Raw genomic sequence first — 18,224 nt, forward strand, 5'->3', positions numbered from 1 at the left:
CGGGGGCGTGAAGGGTGGGGCGGGGCTGAGTAGTGAGGAGTGTGCTGTTTGGAGGAGAGGGGCGCGGTGTGGAGGGGCGGGGCAAGCTGTGAGGGGCGTGGTGTGGAGGGGCGGAGCGTGAGATGTTGTGGTTTGGAGTTAGAGAGGTTAAGGCTGCAGGAGGCACAAGGGGAGGGGCTGAGTGAGGCTTGTGATAAGAGGTGGGGAGGGCAAGGCCTGAGAGAGGTGGGCGGGGCGCGAGGTAGAGAGGTGGAGAGGGTGTGATGGGAGGTGGGAGGAGCAAGTATGGAGAGGCGGGGCGTGAAAGTGGGCGGGTTGTGAGGAGGCGGGTTCAGTGGGTCTAGTGAAGGGCAAGGCCTGAGGGATGTGGTTTGAATGGGGCGGGGATTGGGGGCGTGAGGTGATAAGGATGTAAGATGAAGTATGAGAGGTTAAGACTGCAAAAACAAAGGGAGGCTGAAGAGGCTCAAGTGTACCATATGGCTAGAAGGCAGAGCTGAGGCATCCCGTATAAACCACCTGCTCAGGTCTGTGCTTGAATTCTGGGAACTGAGCCAGGGGTGGTGGCTTACATCTGATCTCCAAGAGTTCTTCACTGATCTGATCTACATTAGCGAGCTCCAAAACAACCAGGACTATACAGAGATAGCCTGTTTCCAAAACAAACAAACAAACCCATAGATCTCTGCAAAAGTGTCAGGGTAGGGCAGGAACAGGGCTTAGGCACTTTGGTCTTACTGTAAAAGGTGAGATTTCTCTGAACTCCCTTAGTCTGTGCACTAGTCACTTCCACTTATAAGCTTGTGTTGCAGGGCTCCCACTAGAATAGACCACTCAAACACAAATCTGTGAGCCAATTCTTCATTTCAGCCAGCTGGTGACTGACTATATCTGAGTACTGGAGACCCAAGTGCAGCCCTAAGCCTTCAAGAAAATCACTTCATGGCTGGAAAGTCTCCGTGGTTCCTTTCCTACAGCTGCAAGCGGATAGTTTCAAAACCCCCAAATAGTGAAGTGAGGCTGACCAGTACAAAGAGTCCACATCCTTGAATTACTTTTCTCTCTGGAGTTGTTTTTTCATAAATTCCTCCTTACTGTTACTGGCACTCTACTCAGCAAGACAAATTTCATCTGAGGTACCAAATAATTGACTATAGTCCAACTTGCTGCCCCTGCCACACTCGGGGTTCCTGAAAAAAAAAATGACATTATCCTCTTGAACTTCATTTTTTCTCACCTATAAAATGGAAATTTTTATAATAAAAATTCTTGCATCATGGAGTATGGAAAAAAAATTTAACGAGATGATGTATGTAAAGGACCTACAGTTATAAGCGCTTAATACAGATTGGATATTGTTATCAATGTTATTATTTGAACTCTCATCCATTCATATTGACCTACCCTCTCGTCTCCTTTGGAGGCAGTAAATATTTTAGCCTGAATCGTCATAACTTTTAATAGCTAATGCCAGCTGCTTGAGTCTGAGGAAAATCATATAGGAACATAACAATCCAAGGCTAATTTAATTCTCTTCAACTTTACAATAAGTATCAGTAATACATCCTGAAACAGTGATATCCAGTTATAAACATGGCCCAGGCTCCTTCCTGGACATCTTCATAGATTACCTCATTTACTCTATAAACAACCACACAGTAGTTATCAGTTTTCCCTTTGTGGAGTAAGGAAATATTCCAAGGTCACATGACTGGGAATGGTGGAAACAGGGTTCATATTCAAGTCTAGCTCCCACTTTCCTCCTTGGGGCTCATACACATATCCGGAACGTATCCCGGATACTGCCTACAGCACCGCGGCCGGGTATTTCTGTATGCCTTGTGGGAATTATACGTAACTGTACTCCTTTAAGATCAATATCTTCTTCCACTCTAATTCCCTGTCACCCTGTATTGGTGAATCATGGGAGGCAGCCAAGACAGAGCTAAGTGCACATTTAATTTAGGTTCAAAGAGATCCATGCATTAGGGGTCGTTGTCAGTTCCCATCTATGGTTAAGTCATTATTATCCATCTTCTGTAAGATGGCTTCTAAAAACACAACTATTACCCACTGAGATGATTCAACCACTGTGGGAATGAGGGTTCCGGGGTCAAAACTGTGTTAGTGATCAGCATCAGGAGTGTGCACACGGGGCAGGAAACATGGACTACTTCTCATTCTCAGACATAATAACTTCCAAAGAAGATTTGGCTCTCACAGAGACCAGTTAAAGCAGAAATCTAGGGCTCAGCGGCAAGCGTAAGGGCCTGGATTCAAGCCCTCAGAACCCATGTAAAAACTGGACACAGGATGTAAATGTCTGTCACTCCAGTGTCCTTCTCAGAAGTGGAGGGTGAAGACAGGCGAATACCCGGAAGCTGTCAGATCAGCTAGCCAGGGAACCAACAATGATGGCGTCTCAACAAAGGTGGAAGATGACGACTTTACCTCCCAGACACTTGTAATGGCAGGAACGTACTCTTATTCACATGCAGAAATATGCATATAAGGACTGGAGAGGTGGCTCAGTGGTTAAGATCACTGTCTGCTCTTCCAGGGGTCCTGAGTTCAATTCCCAGCAACTACACAGTGGCTCAACACCATCTGTAATGGGATCCGATGCCCTCTTCTGGTGTGTCTGAAGACAGCTACAGTGTACTTATATATAATAGATAAATCTTAAAAAAAGAGCTATGCATATGAATGTACATATATACACAGAGCAGAAATCTGGCAGTGCAGCATATCCAGTTATCAATGTAGCATAATAAGTTTTCTTCCTTTCTTTTTTTTTTTTTTTTTTTTTTTTTGGTTCTTTTTTTCGGAGCTGGGGACCGAACCCAAGGCCTTGCGCTTCCTAGGTAAGCGCTCTACCACTGAGCTAAATCCCCAGCCCCGTTTTCTTCCTTTCTAATTAAAACAAGAACAGCATCACCCAAAACGCACAGGCTTGTGCTTGTTGAGCACCACATGTAGCAGCACTGTAAGGAGCCAGCAAGAGTGTTTGTCGTATGAAATCACTGTAGTAGGGTCACATCTCATGCGGAGTGTTTGCCCTGGCAATATCAGAAGACTGTAGAAGAGCCGTCCTGCAGAGCATAACGAACCAGTAATTCATTAAGAGAAGTCAAAGTGATGAGTACATTACTGCTCATTTAATAATCTAATTAATTAAAAGGAAGGCCTGGAGTGCTGGAGCAGGCCTTTAACTCCAGCATCTACGGGATAGAGGCAAGTAAACTTGTGAGCTTGAAGCCAGTTTAAACTATACAGAGAGTACCAGGGCAGCCATGGCTACATAGAGAGACCCATCTCATAGAGAGAGACAGACAGAGAGACAGACAGAGACAGAGAGACAGAGAAAGGGTTTAGCTAGAGCCTGAAAGCACAGGCCTTTGATCCCATAACCCAGGAGGCAGAGGGAGATGGATCTCTGTTAGTTTGGGGCCAACCTGGTCTACATAGTGAATTCTGGTCATCAAGGACTATATAGTGAGGCTGTCTCAAAAAAAAAAAAAAAAAAAGGTGTCTGTGTGGTTGAATCATAAAAGCCCTAAGAGAGATTTAAGCTTTTTTATTTCTTGACCTGAAATGCGGGCATGGATAAAGAAAATAGATAGCTCAGAATGAATATACCACTACAATGGGGACATCAAAATAAGCTGCTTCTGTGCTGTCCGCCCAAAGAATGTTTAGAATTAGTCACTAGACAGCAGGACTTAAGTGTTCCAATAGGAAAGGAGCTTAGTGATTTCCCCAAATTTACAATAATCCTAGGAATTTACATGTCATTAAACTTTACCACACAAAGAAAGCTGTTAAATTATCCATACATAAAAAAGTTTGCCTTGTAGGACAGAATTATTTCCTTAGGCTTTTTATAGAAAACAAGATAACAAAAGCGTTGTCATGATTAATCAGCAAAAATGTGGAGAAAATTAATATTGAGCCATATCATCCAGTCAATTTATAAAAATGTGTTAAATTTCCAATGTTGTGGCAAGATACTTGAGACAATCAATTTAAAAGAAGAAAGATTTTGCTTTGGTTCACAGTTTCAGAATGCAGCTTCTGATACTAGGAACTAGGGGCTTCCCAAGCCATGGCCATAGGGATATTCTAAAGACTAGAGTCTGGGGCCTCCTGCATGTGGGTTGTGGGTGACAAGTTGTTTTTAAATGAACCAGTACCTCTTCCATTGGCTTCTTTATGAGAGGAAGGCAGGAAGAGTTCACAAATCCACTGCAGAAATCTTCCAGAGGACTGGCAGAAACTGGAATCGTGTGGCCTCAGGTCCAGGCTACAGGAACACCTGCAGCCACCAGAAATAACAAGAGACAGGGGACAAATTCTCCCTGTGAACCCCTGGAGGGATTCAGCCTGGCCAACACTTTGATCTTCAGTTAGGAAAACTGACTTTTACTCAGTGAAAGAGCAGAACCGAGGGCTAGGAAAGGCAGACCAGACAGAGAGGAGAGCAGGGTGGACGTGTCATCTCTGAGTGGAACTTGAGATACGCTGAGGGCAGGATGGCCAAAGGCCACTTCGTCCCAGATGCTAGCAGAAGGAAAGGGCAGGAGCCCTGCTTTCCTGGCACCCCCACCTCCTCTGCCTCCACCGTGTTCTGATGGGAGCCGCAGGAGCATGGCAAGAGCTCTGCTTGGACAGGAGTTAGGTCTGAGGCTTAGTGTCACCTGTTAATTCCTTCAGCCATAAAGTGGGGCTGTAAAACCATTCTTGCAGAGATGCTGATTGGATTCCTTTCAATACTATTGTTACACATCCCACTGCTGTACATGTACTAGAAGTTAGAGCGGACGATTGTAGATGGCAATGAGTAGCTTGTATGATGCTATGTAATCCTTATCAGGTGTCAGGCACTGGTGTGAATGCTTTGAGTCTATTAGTACCTTTATTCCTCACAGCAGCCCTGGGGGACAGGCAGTATTAGCCTTGTTCTACAGATGAGTAAACTGAGGGACGGGGTGTTTAATGACGTGCCTAAGAGCACACAAGTAGTAAATGGCAGAGCTGGGACTTGAAGGCAGGCAGTAAGGCTGTCCCTTCAAACCCTGTAATCATCCTGACTTCAAAGTTGTAGCTGTCAGGGCCAATGGATGGCTCAGTGGATAGAAGCTGTCGCCACAAAGCCTGACAACTTGAGTTCCATCCCTGGAGCCCACATCATGAAAGAAGAGAATAGACTCTCGCAAGTTGTCCTCTGACCCCAACATGAGAGTTGTGACAGGTGGCGCATTCTGTCCCCAATAAGATAAATAAATATAAAAGAAAACATAGTTGTCATTAGTGTGTGTGTGTGCACGTGTGTGTGTGTGTGTGTGTGTGTGTGTGTGTGTGTGTGTGTACATGCTTATATGTGTGAAAGTCAGAAGTGAACATCTGGTGTCTTCTTCAATTTCTCTCTACTTTACTTTTTTTTTTTTTTTTTTTTTTTTTTGAGGCTGGGTCTCTCACTGAACCTTATGCTTGCTGGTTCAGCTAGACTTGCTGGCCAGCAAGCCTCAAGAGATCCTCTTTCTCTGCCTCATCAGGATACAGGTGTGTGCCAGTACACCTAGCTTTTTATGCGGGTGCTGGGATTGAACTTAAGTCCTCATGCTTGCATGGAAAATACTGTATTGACTGACCCATCTCCTCGGCCCCCATTATTGTTAATAATAACAAAGACACCCTGAGTTCTTCCTATGTGCCAGGGATGTGCCAGTATGCTGCTTTTGCTCAAGAGCCCTATGAGGTCGTTTCTTTTATTGCCTTCACTTTACAGGGGAGCAAACAGAAACATAGGAAAATTGTATTACTTGGGCTGGAGATGTGTCTGGCTTGGTTGTTAAGAGCACTTGAAGCTCTTGCAGAGGACCTGAGTTTTATCCCCAGCTCTACCATCTATAATTCCAGTTCCAGGGGATCTGATACCCTCAAAGGGAGACCCATTGGGTAAAGCCCAGGTAACTCCCAGCCCGAGGGGAGATGGTTTACAACATCCAAGAGTGACTGTGCATAAGATGGTTGTTGCTATTATCTGAAATTTGGGGTAGTTTATACATACAAATACATGCTTGGTCAGGTGTCATGTATAGCTCAAGACCAGAACCAACATGGTCATTTATCATTAGTCTAGCATTAGCCCTGCCTTGATGCCTCAAGTCAATATGGGTTTCATGTATTGAATGACTCTTCTTCCTGCACCTGAGTTGTTAACATCTGGCCACATTGTCACCCTGGATACCCAGACTGGGGTGGTTCTGCATACCTGCTTTTGCTGCTTTAGTGGACAAAGGCCCTGCCTTTTCCTTTCTAAGATCATGATCTATGTGCTCCCCCTGGTGCTCACTGGCTGATCTGGATGGAGTCAATTCCCAGCCTTTCGCAACTGGTGCTCCCCCTGGTGCTCACTGGCTGATCTGGATAGAATCAATTCCTAGCCTTCTACAACCAGTGCTCAGGGTGTTGCTTCTAGCACTGGGGCTCAGTCTGTCTGTTCTGACCTTGCATCAGAACCAAATACCAATTTTAGGTCTCAGAGCAGGAAAATACCTCTCAGAGGAGCAGCTGCAGAGTCTACCTCGAAGATAAATGTGGAAGTGGGGATGGCAGATTTTTTCGTCTTGGGTTAGCTATAGGAAGCTGGACCAGGTATGGGGTAGTAGCAGTGTCACTAGACAAGGGGGACCACAGTCTTTTCTCCTTTGCGTAGCCAAGCAGGCATGTCGTTTTATGATGGTTATTAATAAGCGTGTCCATTTGTCATTCTCATGGTTTCAAAGATTAGTATGCATCCCACAGCAAGAATAAATTGCCAGTTATTAGTGGTATGAAATACAGGTTGGAGTGCTGTATGAAATGCTATATATGAATGAGTCTACTTCATTTGAACAATAATAGTGAGAAGTGCTGTTATCATCCTCTTGTTATGTATGGGAAGATAAGGTGAATGAAGCTCAAAGAGCCTGGGGCTACTTACCTTAAGAGCAAAATGTAAAAAAAAAAAAAAAAATGAGGGGATGGCAGAGATGCTCTGTCCATAAAGTACTTGCCACACAATCATGAACCTGAGTTCTGATCTCAAGCATCAGTGTGAAAAACAGGAGGGCTAGAGAGATGTCTTGGGGTTAAGAGTATGGTTTGCCATTCCAGAAGACTCAAGGCTTGGTTCCCAACCCACAGGTCAAGCACCTCACAACTGCCTGCAACTCCAGCTTTAGGAGAATTGTGTAACAGTTTTCTCCAAGATTAAAACATCCCATCCTACAGGAAGCTCCTTAAACAGAAAGGTAAACAATTCAAAATAGCTTCAGGAAGTTCCTGAAACTGGCCAGATTTAATGGTCTCCTCCCCGTAAGAGTAAGCAATAAAAGTTGAATTGAGGGAGTTGAGATTCCCTCTGAGACAAAAAGAAGCTGAGCTGCCAAGAAGACTTTTGAGACCAGACCAGCTGCCTGGAAAAAACCAGAAACCATCTGAACTGCCTGGAAGAGATAGGGCCACCTGAAGCACCTAGAAAGGACACTCCAATCTGCTGAGCTGTCTGCAGGCTGTGCAGTGTGCTCCAGGCTCCCAGATTTGTGGGTTGTCACCTATACTGAGTTGGGTTTTGATGACACAGTTGTCTTTGAGTCATTTATATTTCCATAAGTATCCCCTCATCCATGTTCCTCTAAGCAACCCCAATAAAAGCCATTAGTTTACCAAATTGGACCCTGGTGGCATCAGTACTTTGGTCTATTGTGAGTTCCCTATCTAGGGTGAGTAGATATTTGTGTTGTGTCTCCCCAGGAAACGTTTTGTCACACAACAGAGATCCAAATCCCTCGGTGGTCACCTGAACACCACTTCCATATTTCTGTGGCTAATAGAAACAAACACAGGAACACACTGTTGTTGTTGTTGTTGTTTTTATTTTAAGCTAGACAATGTGGTAGACACCTGTAATCCCCGGGAAGGGAGCAGAGACAGGAGGATCCATGAAGTTCACTTGCCAATCAGCTGGAAGCTCCAAGCTCACTGAGAGATACTGTCTCAAAAACTAAGGTGAAAAGCTATTGGGGAGATGCCCTATGATCTCTGGCCTCCACCCGAATGTGCACGCTTGTGCATAGGTATCACACATATACATACACACAAACACACAAGAAATGGTAGTGTTGGAATTAAATTTAAAAATAAGCTTAACAACTATGGTGTTTGAGTAGGAACAAACACCTATAGACTCATGTGTTTGAATGCCTGGCCCATGGGGAGTGGAACTATTAGGAGGTGTCGCCTTGTTGGAGAAAGTGTGTCACAGTGGGGGCAGGTTTTGAGGTCTTATGTGCTCAAGCTATGCCCAGTATGGCTCAGAGTCTCTTCCCTGCTATCTACAGATCAAGATGTAGAACTTTCCGCTCTTTCTCCAGCTCCTTGTCTTTCTGCACACTGCTATGTTTCCTGCCATGTCGATGATGGATTAAATTTCTGAAACTGTAAACCAGCTCCAATGAAATGTTTTGCTGTATAAGAGTTGCCATGGTCATGGTGTCTCTTCACAGCAATAAAACCCTAAGACAACAACCATCTCTGTAGTTGGGGTCAAGCATGTGAAAATATTTGTTTTCCTTTTGTGATGCTAAGGATCAAATCCAGCCACACAAAATCGAGACATGTGCTAGGCCACTGAGTCACATCTCCTCAGTCCTTACTGTGGAGCTCAGAGTTAGCCTAGATCTCATACAATCCCCCTGCCCCAGTCTCTACAAGTGTTGGGATCACAGCCACTACTGGCTATACTGGTAAAACTTTCAATTGGTGACATTGAGTTCTGGCTAGATTCAAAACACCAAGCGTCACATGTGATGTGCTTGCAGGGTGAAGAGAGACTCCCATCTTGAGCTAAGGTTTCTTTCTTTTGAAAAAAAAATTTTATTGGTTGTGTGAAATTTTCATATATTCATTCAATATATTTTAATTATTTTCAGCCCCACTCTTCCTCCCAACTACTCCAAAAACCCACCCCTCCCATTCCAACTTCATGTATTTAATTTTAATTTTATTTTATTACTGACAGAATCCTATTTATACTGCCCATATACTCATGGGCATGGGCCATCCGCCGGCACTGGGTTGACTTACTAGAGGCCACAGACTTAAAGAAAACAGATTCTCTGTCTCCTCACAGCCTCAGTTAGGGGTGGGGCTGCTGAGCATCTTCTCTATAGCTTCTCATAAACAACAGTGTTCCCCTTCTTCTGGATCTCCTCTTTGATTTATGCCTCCTAGGCAGTCTTACGCATTGGAAAACCTTAGAATACTCAAGTTAGGGCTGTGTTGGCAAGACTAGCAACAATAGTGTTAGTGAGAATAGGTAAGAAACAGGTCACATCTTTTTTACCGTCTGTTATAGGGTCTGTTTAAATCCAACATAACTCAAAGAGCAGGTCGATGCAGATGACAAAAATTTGTTGTAATCAGGCCACTACCGATCAATCAATGCTGTGGAAGAGATGAACTACAGCCGTGAGGAGAAATTGCACAGCATATGTAAAGGATGAGACCAGAAATCAGGGGGAAGCAGGGTAGGCTGTAGCACGGTCCAATCATATCTTGACATAAGGGGTTGGAGCAAGAGGGTTTTCATCAAGCAGGATAGGAGGAGGTTCCTAGGCCTGGGAACATGAACTCAGTTTGACCCTGCCAGCAACATGGAGAGTTGTTCTTGACATGTCTGGACTCAGACAACTCTTCACTTACAAGTTGTCCCTGAGATGTCTGGACTTAGACAGTCGTTTCCTTATAATAGAAGCTGTTCAGCTATTGGAAAGCCCTCAGTTCCCCTAGGGCCTAGGACCTTGAGTTTAGTTTCTCCCTATGATTAAATGGAGTCTGAAAACAAAGTGGTCATACTTGGAATGAGTTTCTTTTGCTTGTTCCCAACACTACTACTTCTTCTTCTTCTTCTTCTTCTTCTTCTTCTTCTTCTTCTTCTTCTTCTTCTTCTTCTTCTTCTTCTTCTTCTTCTTCTTCTCCTCCTCCTCCTCCTCCTCCTCCTCCTCCTCCTCCTTCTCTTCTTCTTCTTCTTCTTCTTCTTCTTCTTCTTCTTCTTCTTCTTCTTCTTCTTCTTCTTCTCCTCCTCCTCCTCCTCCTCCTCCTCCTTCCTCCTCCTCCTCCTCCTCCTCCTCCTCTTCTTCTTCTTCTTCTTCTTCTTCTTCTTCTTCTTCTTCTTCTTCTTCTTCTTCTTCTTCTTCTTCTTCTTCTACTTCTTCTTTTTGAAGCACAGAATTTAATATAAAGAATTATTAACTAAGTATAAAGTCAACTGAATAGACGAGAGGTTATAAAAAGAACTCCAAGCTAACAATTACAGGAAGAATCTGCCACCCCCAGTGCTGGGGAGCAATGAAGCTGAGGGATTAAAATTTAAACCACACAGACGGGAGCCTGAAGAGCTGGCCTGCAGATATCTGAAGGGGGCAGGGGGAGCGTCTGAGCTTAGAAGGGGCCTCCAGACTGGGTCTTAGACTCAGAGCTGGTGCCACCTACTGAAGTGAAGCAGCTCTGGTGGGTGACATCGAGGGTTGCAAGAGATCTCTAAGATACTGCAGGGGACAAAGGAACCAGTCTCTCCTTTCACCCCTTGCTCTGGAGTCTAACCCTACACTGCTTATTGGCAAAGGTCAACACAGCCTAAAAGAAATTGAACTACCTGTGGGAGTGTGGTTGGCAGTGTCCAGATAGCAATCCCAGGGAAGGGTTGTGGTTGGCTTTGTTGAGTCACATGCCCATGAATTAAGCCAATCATGAATCACAATGTTAGAGCCAACATGAATTATATGTTTGACATGCTTGTCTCTGTGATCTGTGGTGCAACAGGACTTTTCATTATCAGATAAAGGGGGACAAGAGGGCCTAACAGGAACACAGAGAATAGTCAGGAAGTCACTATAGATGTTCTGATTTTTCAGCAAGGTAACAGTAGGTAACCAACCATCTTTGCACATTATAATCTTTCTTTAACAATTGCCCTGTGAAAAATTACTAGAGCTAGAATTATCACCCTCGGTGAAAGCTATATAAACCCTTATAAAACATATAATTTATCACACACACACACACACACACACACACACACACACACACACTCTCCCTCTGGCAAATGACAGAGATAGTTAAGAAGTGACAGATTCAAGGACACATAGCAGACACAATTTATACTAGCAGTAGGAGAATTTAATGAGCATCCTCTGGCTGGTTAAGGAAGGGAGCTTCGCCTGTTCTTTTCCTCTTGGAGCAGCTGCGGCAGTTGCCTTGGCACAGGCTGGCAGGCCCTGCCCTCTGATCCCAGCCTCACTCGGAAAGGAGATGTGCTTCTGCTGGGCCTTGTGTCCACCCAGTGGGTGCTTTCAGCTCGAAGCTCCTCCAGGAGGCTGTGCAGATGCCTCAGTGTGAACAGTAGCTGCTGGTCTTGGATCTGCATCTCAGCCTAGGAGAGAGGAGGCATGAGTGTGTGACAGGCACTGTCTGTGCCCATCAGTCTCATTCCTGTCTCAGTGGAAACAAGACCCTACCTCCTCACCCAAGCCATAGATGCCTTATTCCTCTGGAGCCTCAGTTTTGAATCTAGGAGACCGAGAGTAAATTACTCACCTTTACGGGATGAGTGAAAGATATGCTCTGAAGATGACAGAGATACCACCACCATATCTTTTAAATTTTATGGTAACAAGCAAATATTAGTCAGGATATTAGATTCCCAGGAGGAACAGAACTTATAGGATGGATCTATATAGAGAAAGGGGATTTAATTGAATGGCTTACAGGCTGTGGTCCAGCTAGACCAGCCATGGCTGTCTACCAAAGGAAGTTCCAAGAATCCAGTAGTTGTTCAATTCACAAGGCTGGGCGTCTCAGCCTGTCTTCAGACTATGCCAAACTCCTAAAGAAGCAAGCTCTAATACCAGTGAAGAAGTGGACTTGCCAGTGAGGGTGAAAACAAGCAGGCAAAGAGAGCGAGCTTCCTTTATCCGTGTCCGTTATATAAGCTACCGGAGGTGTAGCCTATATTAAAGGTGCATCTTCCCACCTCAAAAGATCTGGATTAAAAGTGGGCCTTCTGATTTGAAATAATTTAATTAAGAAAAAACATCCCTCCCAGGTGTACCCAGCCACTTGGGTTTTAGTTAATTCCAGACGGAGTCAAGTGACAACCAAGAATGGCCACCGCAGTCAGACTGGGATTAGCATGCTAGTGACTTCTGTCATTAGCAACGAAGTGAAGCCATCCTAGCGGCTAGAGCACTTGTGAAACATCCTGGGAACATCTGGGTCCCCAAAACCTTTTCAAAGTATTAGTAATTTCAAAACAACTTGCCCTACGATGATTAAGGTAAAGTGTTCCTCCCCCCCCCACACTTTTTTTTCTTCTTAGAATACAGTGGGGTTTTCCAGTGACATGCTGTAACTCAGTAGACTGAAGACAGAACTAGAAAAGAGAACCCAGTTGTCTTCTTTTAAGCCATACAGTAAAGTGATCTGTATCAATGTAAAGCAGGCTCAACTCTTCTATTTGCTTTGAGAAACAAGTATTTAAATATTTTATTAACATGCTGTGAGTTTATTTGTTCAAAGGCATGTCTGTACATTTTGACTGCTTTGCTCTCTATTTTAAAGCATTAAACTTTATTTTGTGCAGACATTTTATTTTATTTTTTTTGCAACGTCCATTGAAAAGCCACAGAAGGGCAACTGTCTCTCCGTATTCAAGGAGAATGGCTATACCAAGATCTAAGGGCATCCAAGAGCCTTACAGAAAATTGCAACATTTTTGTTTAAGGCCTGTGTGAGCCTCCTGTGTATCATTGCTAGATAACATGTTTCTTTGTTAGGTTTCTCTTGTGATAAATACCTCGCTTTTCACAGCCATAGCTCCAGCTTCAGGGATGCAATGCCCTCTTCTGGTCTCCATTGGCCCCTGTACTCATGTGTACACCAAGCACAACCGTAGGGCTGACAGGATGGCACTGCACATAGAGGCACTTGCTGCCAAGCTTGATGTGGTGGTCTGAATGTCCGCTATAAGTTCAGAGGTTTGGATGTTTGCTTGCAAATTGGTGGTACTGTTTGGGTTGGTTTAGGAGTTGTGGCCTTTGTTGAAGGAAGTATGCCACCAGGGGGTGAGATTCGAGGGTTTGAAAGGCACATGTCATTCCCAGTTCATTCTCTGCTGCCTGCTTGTAGTGGTTCAGGAAGTGAGCCTCAGCCTCTTGCTCCAACTGCCATGTCTACTGCTTGCTGCCATGCTTCCAAACTATGACACTCTCTAGAACTGTAAGCCAAATACACCCTTCCTACTGTAAGTTGTTTCAGTCATGGTGTTTGTCTTAGTCAGCGTTACTACTGCTGCGATGAAACACCATGACTAAAGAAGCCCAGAAGGAAAGGCCTTATTTGGTATTTGCTCCCACATCATAGTTCATCATTAAGAGAAGTGAGGGCCGTAACCTAGAAGCGAGAGCTGATGTAGAAGCCACGGAGGAATGCTGCCTTCTAGCTTGCTCCCTCTAGCTTGCTCAGTCTAGGTGTTTGTTTGTTTGTTTGTTTGTTTTTATGTAAGCCAGGAAAAACAGCCCAGGGTTGATCCCATCCACAATGGACTTGGGCCTCCCACATCAATTACTAATCTCTTACAGGCTTGCCTGCAGCCAGATCTGATGGAGGCACTTTCTCAATTGACTTTCCCTTCTCACAGATGACTCTAGCTTGTGTCAAGTTGACATAAAACTAGCCAGCACAACTGCCTTCTCGTCAACTTGCCACAGTCTTGAGTCGCAACCTCTCCTTTCTTGTCCATCCCTAAGATCACATGTTGATACTAACATCACAATATAAAACATTTTACAGACTTAAACAGTCTCACAGTTTTTAAAAATTTAAACACTTAAACATTCAGTCCCTTTAAAAATCCAAAGTCTCTTAAATCCAAAATCTCTTCTAAAAGTTCAAAGTCTCTCAACTATGGGCTCTATTTTTTAAAAAGTTAAATACTTTCTTCCAGACGGAAGAATGACAGCACAGTCACAATCAGATCAAAACAAACTCTAACAGTGTGAATAACTCAAGGTCCAGTACCTGGGCTCAGATTCGCTCAGATCTTCTAGGCTCCTCCAAAGAGCTGGGTATTGTTCTGGCCCCACCCTCTGCAGCACAACGGCTTGTCTTCCCGGATCTAGCTGGCTCCGTTCTTGGTGGTCATCCCATGGACAGGCATCTCCAAAATGCCGGGGTCTTCTTCTGCAACTGGGCTTCACTTCCACCAATAGCCTCTCCTGGGCACTCTGCACACTGCCAAGCCTCAACTTCTCAGCATGACCCTTTCAATCCTGCATCTTCAACTGCTGTTGAAGCTGTACCTTCACCAATGACACTTCCTGGCCACTCAGCAGTGCAAAGTCTCAGCTGTTCATGGCTTCAAGGCCAGTGCCACTGGGTGTCTCTTACACTACCCAAGTTCAGCTGTCCCTGGAGCACAGCTTCTGTGTGCTCTGTCTGAGGAAACACACCCCAGTTCACTTCGCCTCAGCGATGCCGTTCTCTTCCTAATCACCTCTGATTTCTCAGCTCTAGCTGACCAGCATCGATTGTTTCAGTAACGCAAAGATTTATTTGGCTCACACATCCTGAGTCACACTCCAGTGAGGGAAGTCAAGGCAGGAGCTCAAACTAGGCAGGGTCCTGGAGGCAGGAGCTGATGCAGAGGCTGTGGAGGAGTGCTGCTTACGGGCTTGCTCACCGTGACTTTTTCAGCCTGCTTCTTTATTTATAGAACCCAGGAGCACTAGCCCAGGTTCAGAGATGCAGATGTTCAAGGGATGAGGCAGGAACTCAGGCACAACAGAATCCTAGGAATGACCTCTAGCACCACTATAGCGTGAGGCACGAGACTTTCAAGCTTTGCCTCTCTTTACAAGTGACAATTATTAAAATTATTCTTCCACTAATAATAGTGTTTAAGAGGGCTGGGATGTGACTCAATGGAATAACATTTCACATGCAAGGTCCTGGGGTTTCCAGTTGGTAAAGGCTTGCCCATGGGTCACTAATTCTCCTGAATATCTATGCCATGTTACCTGGGAAGCCAGGCACCACCATGCCTTTCACTGTGGTGTTTTCTCCAGGCCACAAAATAAAAAAGGCATCCCAAAATATGTGTGCACAGCAACCAAGAGGGAGGAGGAATTGACCTGGGGTTCAGAAAAGAAAAGTGATTTTTATTTTTGTGTGTCCCAAACTGAGCAACTTTATAGAAGAGCCCAAGTCTGTGTGCTGGAAAAGCCAGCTGTGCTGATGGGATACTCTCGCTGGTAAGCAGCTTCAGCAGCAGCTGTGACCCCAACCCCTGGAGGAACCCTGTCAGGGTTGCCTCCCAGCTGGCCTGTTGCCTAGCAAACCACCAAGGTCTACTGGGATGATCCTGTCTTTCCCTCTCTCTTCAGATGTTCCTACACGGTCTCCTCCCTCTTGGCTGCTGCGCACACATATTTTGGGGTGCCTCTTTTATTTTGGGACCTGGAGAAAACACCACAGTGAAAGGCATGGTGCCTGGCTTCCCAGGTAACGTGGCATAGATACACAGGAGAATTAGTGACCCGCGGAGAAGCCTTTACCAGCTGGAAATAGGGGACAGGAACACACTGTACAGATAGATTTCCTCCTGCATGCTCCTCTGAGGCATAGTTGGTGTCAATACTTGAGAGGAAGCCCCACAGGCCAGCTGGCTCTTTCTGGCCCCTCTGCAGTGGGAGCCGGTTTCAATACTCATGGCTGGGCCCAGCCCAGCATCGGTTTTGCCCCACCTGGCCTTCCTTTCCCTCACTCTCACTTTGGTTGGTTCCTCCGCTTCCAGCTAATGTGCTAGGTATCCTCTGTGTCTCCCAGGAGTCAGGTTTAATTGTAAGTGCCAAGAATTCGTAAGATAAATCATAGGCATCTCTCACGGAAGCCTGTAAACAACAACCTTTAGGTTGGCTTTATTGATACCTTCATCTTGTGATTAAAGAAACCGATGCTCAGAGAGGTAAAGGCACTAACTAGAGGCCACACAGCAACAGAGCTGGGTGCAGACCCATCACCCAGTACAATGCTAAAACCAGTCTGGCCAGCACCCAGTGTCTCCAATATAGGCCATGACCCACTTTTCCGGTACCTAAGAATTCCATTGTACTCTGGGTGGCTGATTGGGTAAGGTGTCTGCAGAGCCCAAACTTCAGCCTGAAGCCCCCTATCTCAGCCAGTGAAGCCCTAGGAAGGGTGTGTGTGTGTGTGTGTGTGTGTGTGTGTGTGTGTGTGTGTGTGTGCGCACGTGCGCGCGCTTGTGCGTGTGTGTGTGGCCAGAAGCCTCAAAAATACATATTTTGGAGACATGACAAGGCAAAAGAAAAAGCTTACCAGCTCCTCCCTCAGCCACTCCAGGGTTTGCCCAAGATCTGCAGCTGGCTCTCCCGGCATTTCCATCTCAGTGTCCTTGATAGAGTCCTTAGCAATGACTTGGTTACAGGCCCGGGGGACCTTTGGCTTGCATCGTCACCAGCTTCCTTTAGGCTGGCAGCTAAGTCCCCAAGGGTGGAATTAATGAGAGCAGGACGTGGTTCACGTTGAAAGACGTAGTTTTTTTTTTTTTTTAAGCTTCAGTGCTTTGAAGAAACAAGAAGGAAGGGAAGAAACCAGGGCTGTGGCTATCTGCATGCGTGTTCCAGAAGATCAGAGAATCTATGACAACAGGCATGCAGGGTTGTGAGGCTGAGCGAGGCCAGTGACAGTGGAGAGGCACAGCTACCCCTCTTGGGGTTTCTTTACGCTTCCTGTATAGAGTGGACAGCCCACATATTCTCTGGGGCCGATACTCCTTCTGTGATCCCGTCTCCCACCACTCCCTTCCTCACCTGTGGAGTATCAGTGAAGGAGATGCTGACTCTCCATAACCCTTAGCTGCTGGATGCTCGGGTGAACAGCTCCCCACAGGGAAATCAAAGCAGAAATGTGCTCTTACACATTAAGAAAATATTTTATTGTCCTAAAAACTGGTGAATGTTACTGCTGTTTCCTCTTTCCTTTTGCTTTTTGTCATCTCCGTCTGCCTGGAATGTGGATTTGATGTCTGGAGCTTCAGTGGCCATCTAGCAATAGTAAAATGACAGCCAAAAGGAGAGGTTGGAAATCACAGTGTCACCAAGCTAGCAACACCAGCTGTACCTCAGCGAGACAGTAGATGCCATTTGCATTGGACTCTGCAGCTTGCAAGCAGATCCGGTCCTGTCCGATCCCTCGTTTATCTCTCACAGCACACTGTGAGAGGATATTCCTTCATTATCCCTTCCAATAAACATTTATTGATTGTCTACGGTGTGCCAAGTTCTGCCCCAGGCACAGCAGAAGTGCCAAACCAGAGAGAGAATGCCCTTGTTTTGTCGGAGTTGATATTCTACCAAACGAAAACAAATAAAACCCAAACTCGTGTTAGAGTGGGAATAAACATGATGTATTCTCATGTAGGGTTTTCAAAAATGCACCCTGGCCACATGAATGAGAAATTCCAAGCCAGGAGCCAACACAGCCATTCTAGATACAGAACCTAGGTACAGATCAAAGGGAAGTGACAAAGTGAATTCCTGCCATGTTCTCAGCTCAGGCCCCTACAGCCACCCTCATATATATGCTCCTCTCGCTCCTCCCAGGACCCACAATGACAACACACACAAGGGAACTGCTAAGTATAAGTGAGAGGAAGTTCCTAAAGTGTGTTAGAAGAATCATGTTTCCTTCACTCTGTGGTTTACATCCCAAGATGCATTTGGATGGCAGCACACAGACAAAAATTTGTGTGCAAATTCTGTTCAGGCTTGGCTGTCATGTGTTCGAACCAAAGTGCTCTGAAAAAAAATAGCTGCTGACCACATTTGCGAGGCTTTTAAACATGGGGACCAGAAATGACTCTTCCCAGCCTTTGTGCCACATAGCCTGAAATGGATGACTTTCTGGAACATGGATGCTTTAGTCAAACGTTGCCACCTCAGAGCAGACAGGAGATCTTGGACTCATGGTGGCTGATGTTCATAGAGTTGTTTGTGGGTGGTGACCATGTGAGCCCATTAGATCTGATCTCATTTTAACTTAGGCACATCACAAGAGCACTGGTAACAAACATCTCTAAAACACCCTACTTTCACTTATCACTT

The 18,224-nt window shown here is 45.3% G+C and overlaps 1 protein-coding gene across 1 annotated transcript; it reads right to left on the reverse strand.

The window, feature by feature from the left end:
* Nucleotides 1–9,435: 9,435 nt before the first annotated feature.
* Tmem74bos (transmembrane 74B, opposite strand) lies at nt 9,436–16,607 on the reverse strand. Its single transcript, NM_001400002.1, is given in 2 exon segments — nt 9,436–11,476; nt 16,438–16,607. Coding segments are annotated over 2 exon segments (297 nt in total). The 5' UTR covers nt 16,504–16,607; the 3' UTR covers nt 9,436–11,245.
* Nucleotides 16,608–18,224: the final 1,617 nt, after the last annotated feature.

This window comes from Rattus norvegicus, chromosome 3 (genome assembly GCF_036323735.1).
Source record: "Rattus norvegicus strain BN/NHsdMcwi chromosome 3, GRCr8, whole genome shotgun sequence".
NCBI classification, from domain to species: Eukaryota; Metazoa; Chordata; class Mammalia; order Rodentia; family Muridae; genus Rattus; species Rattus norvegicus.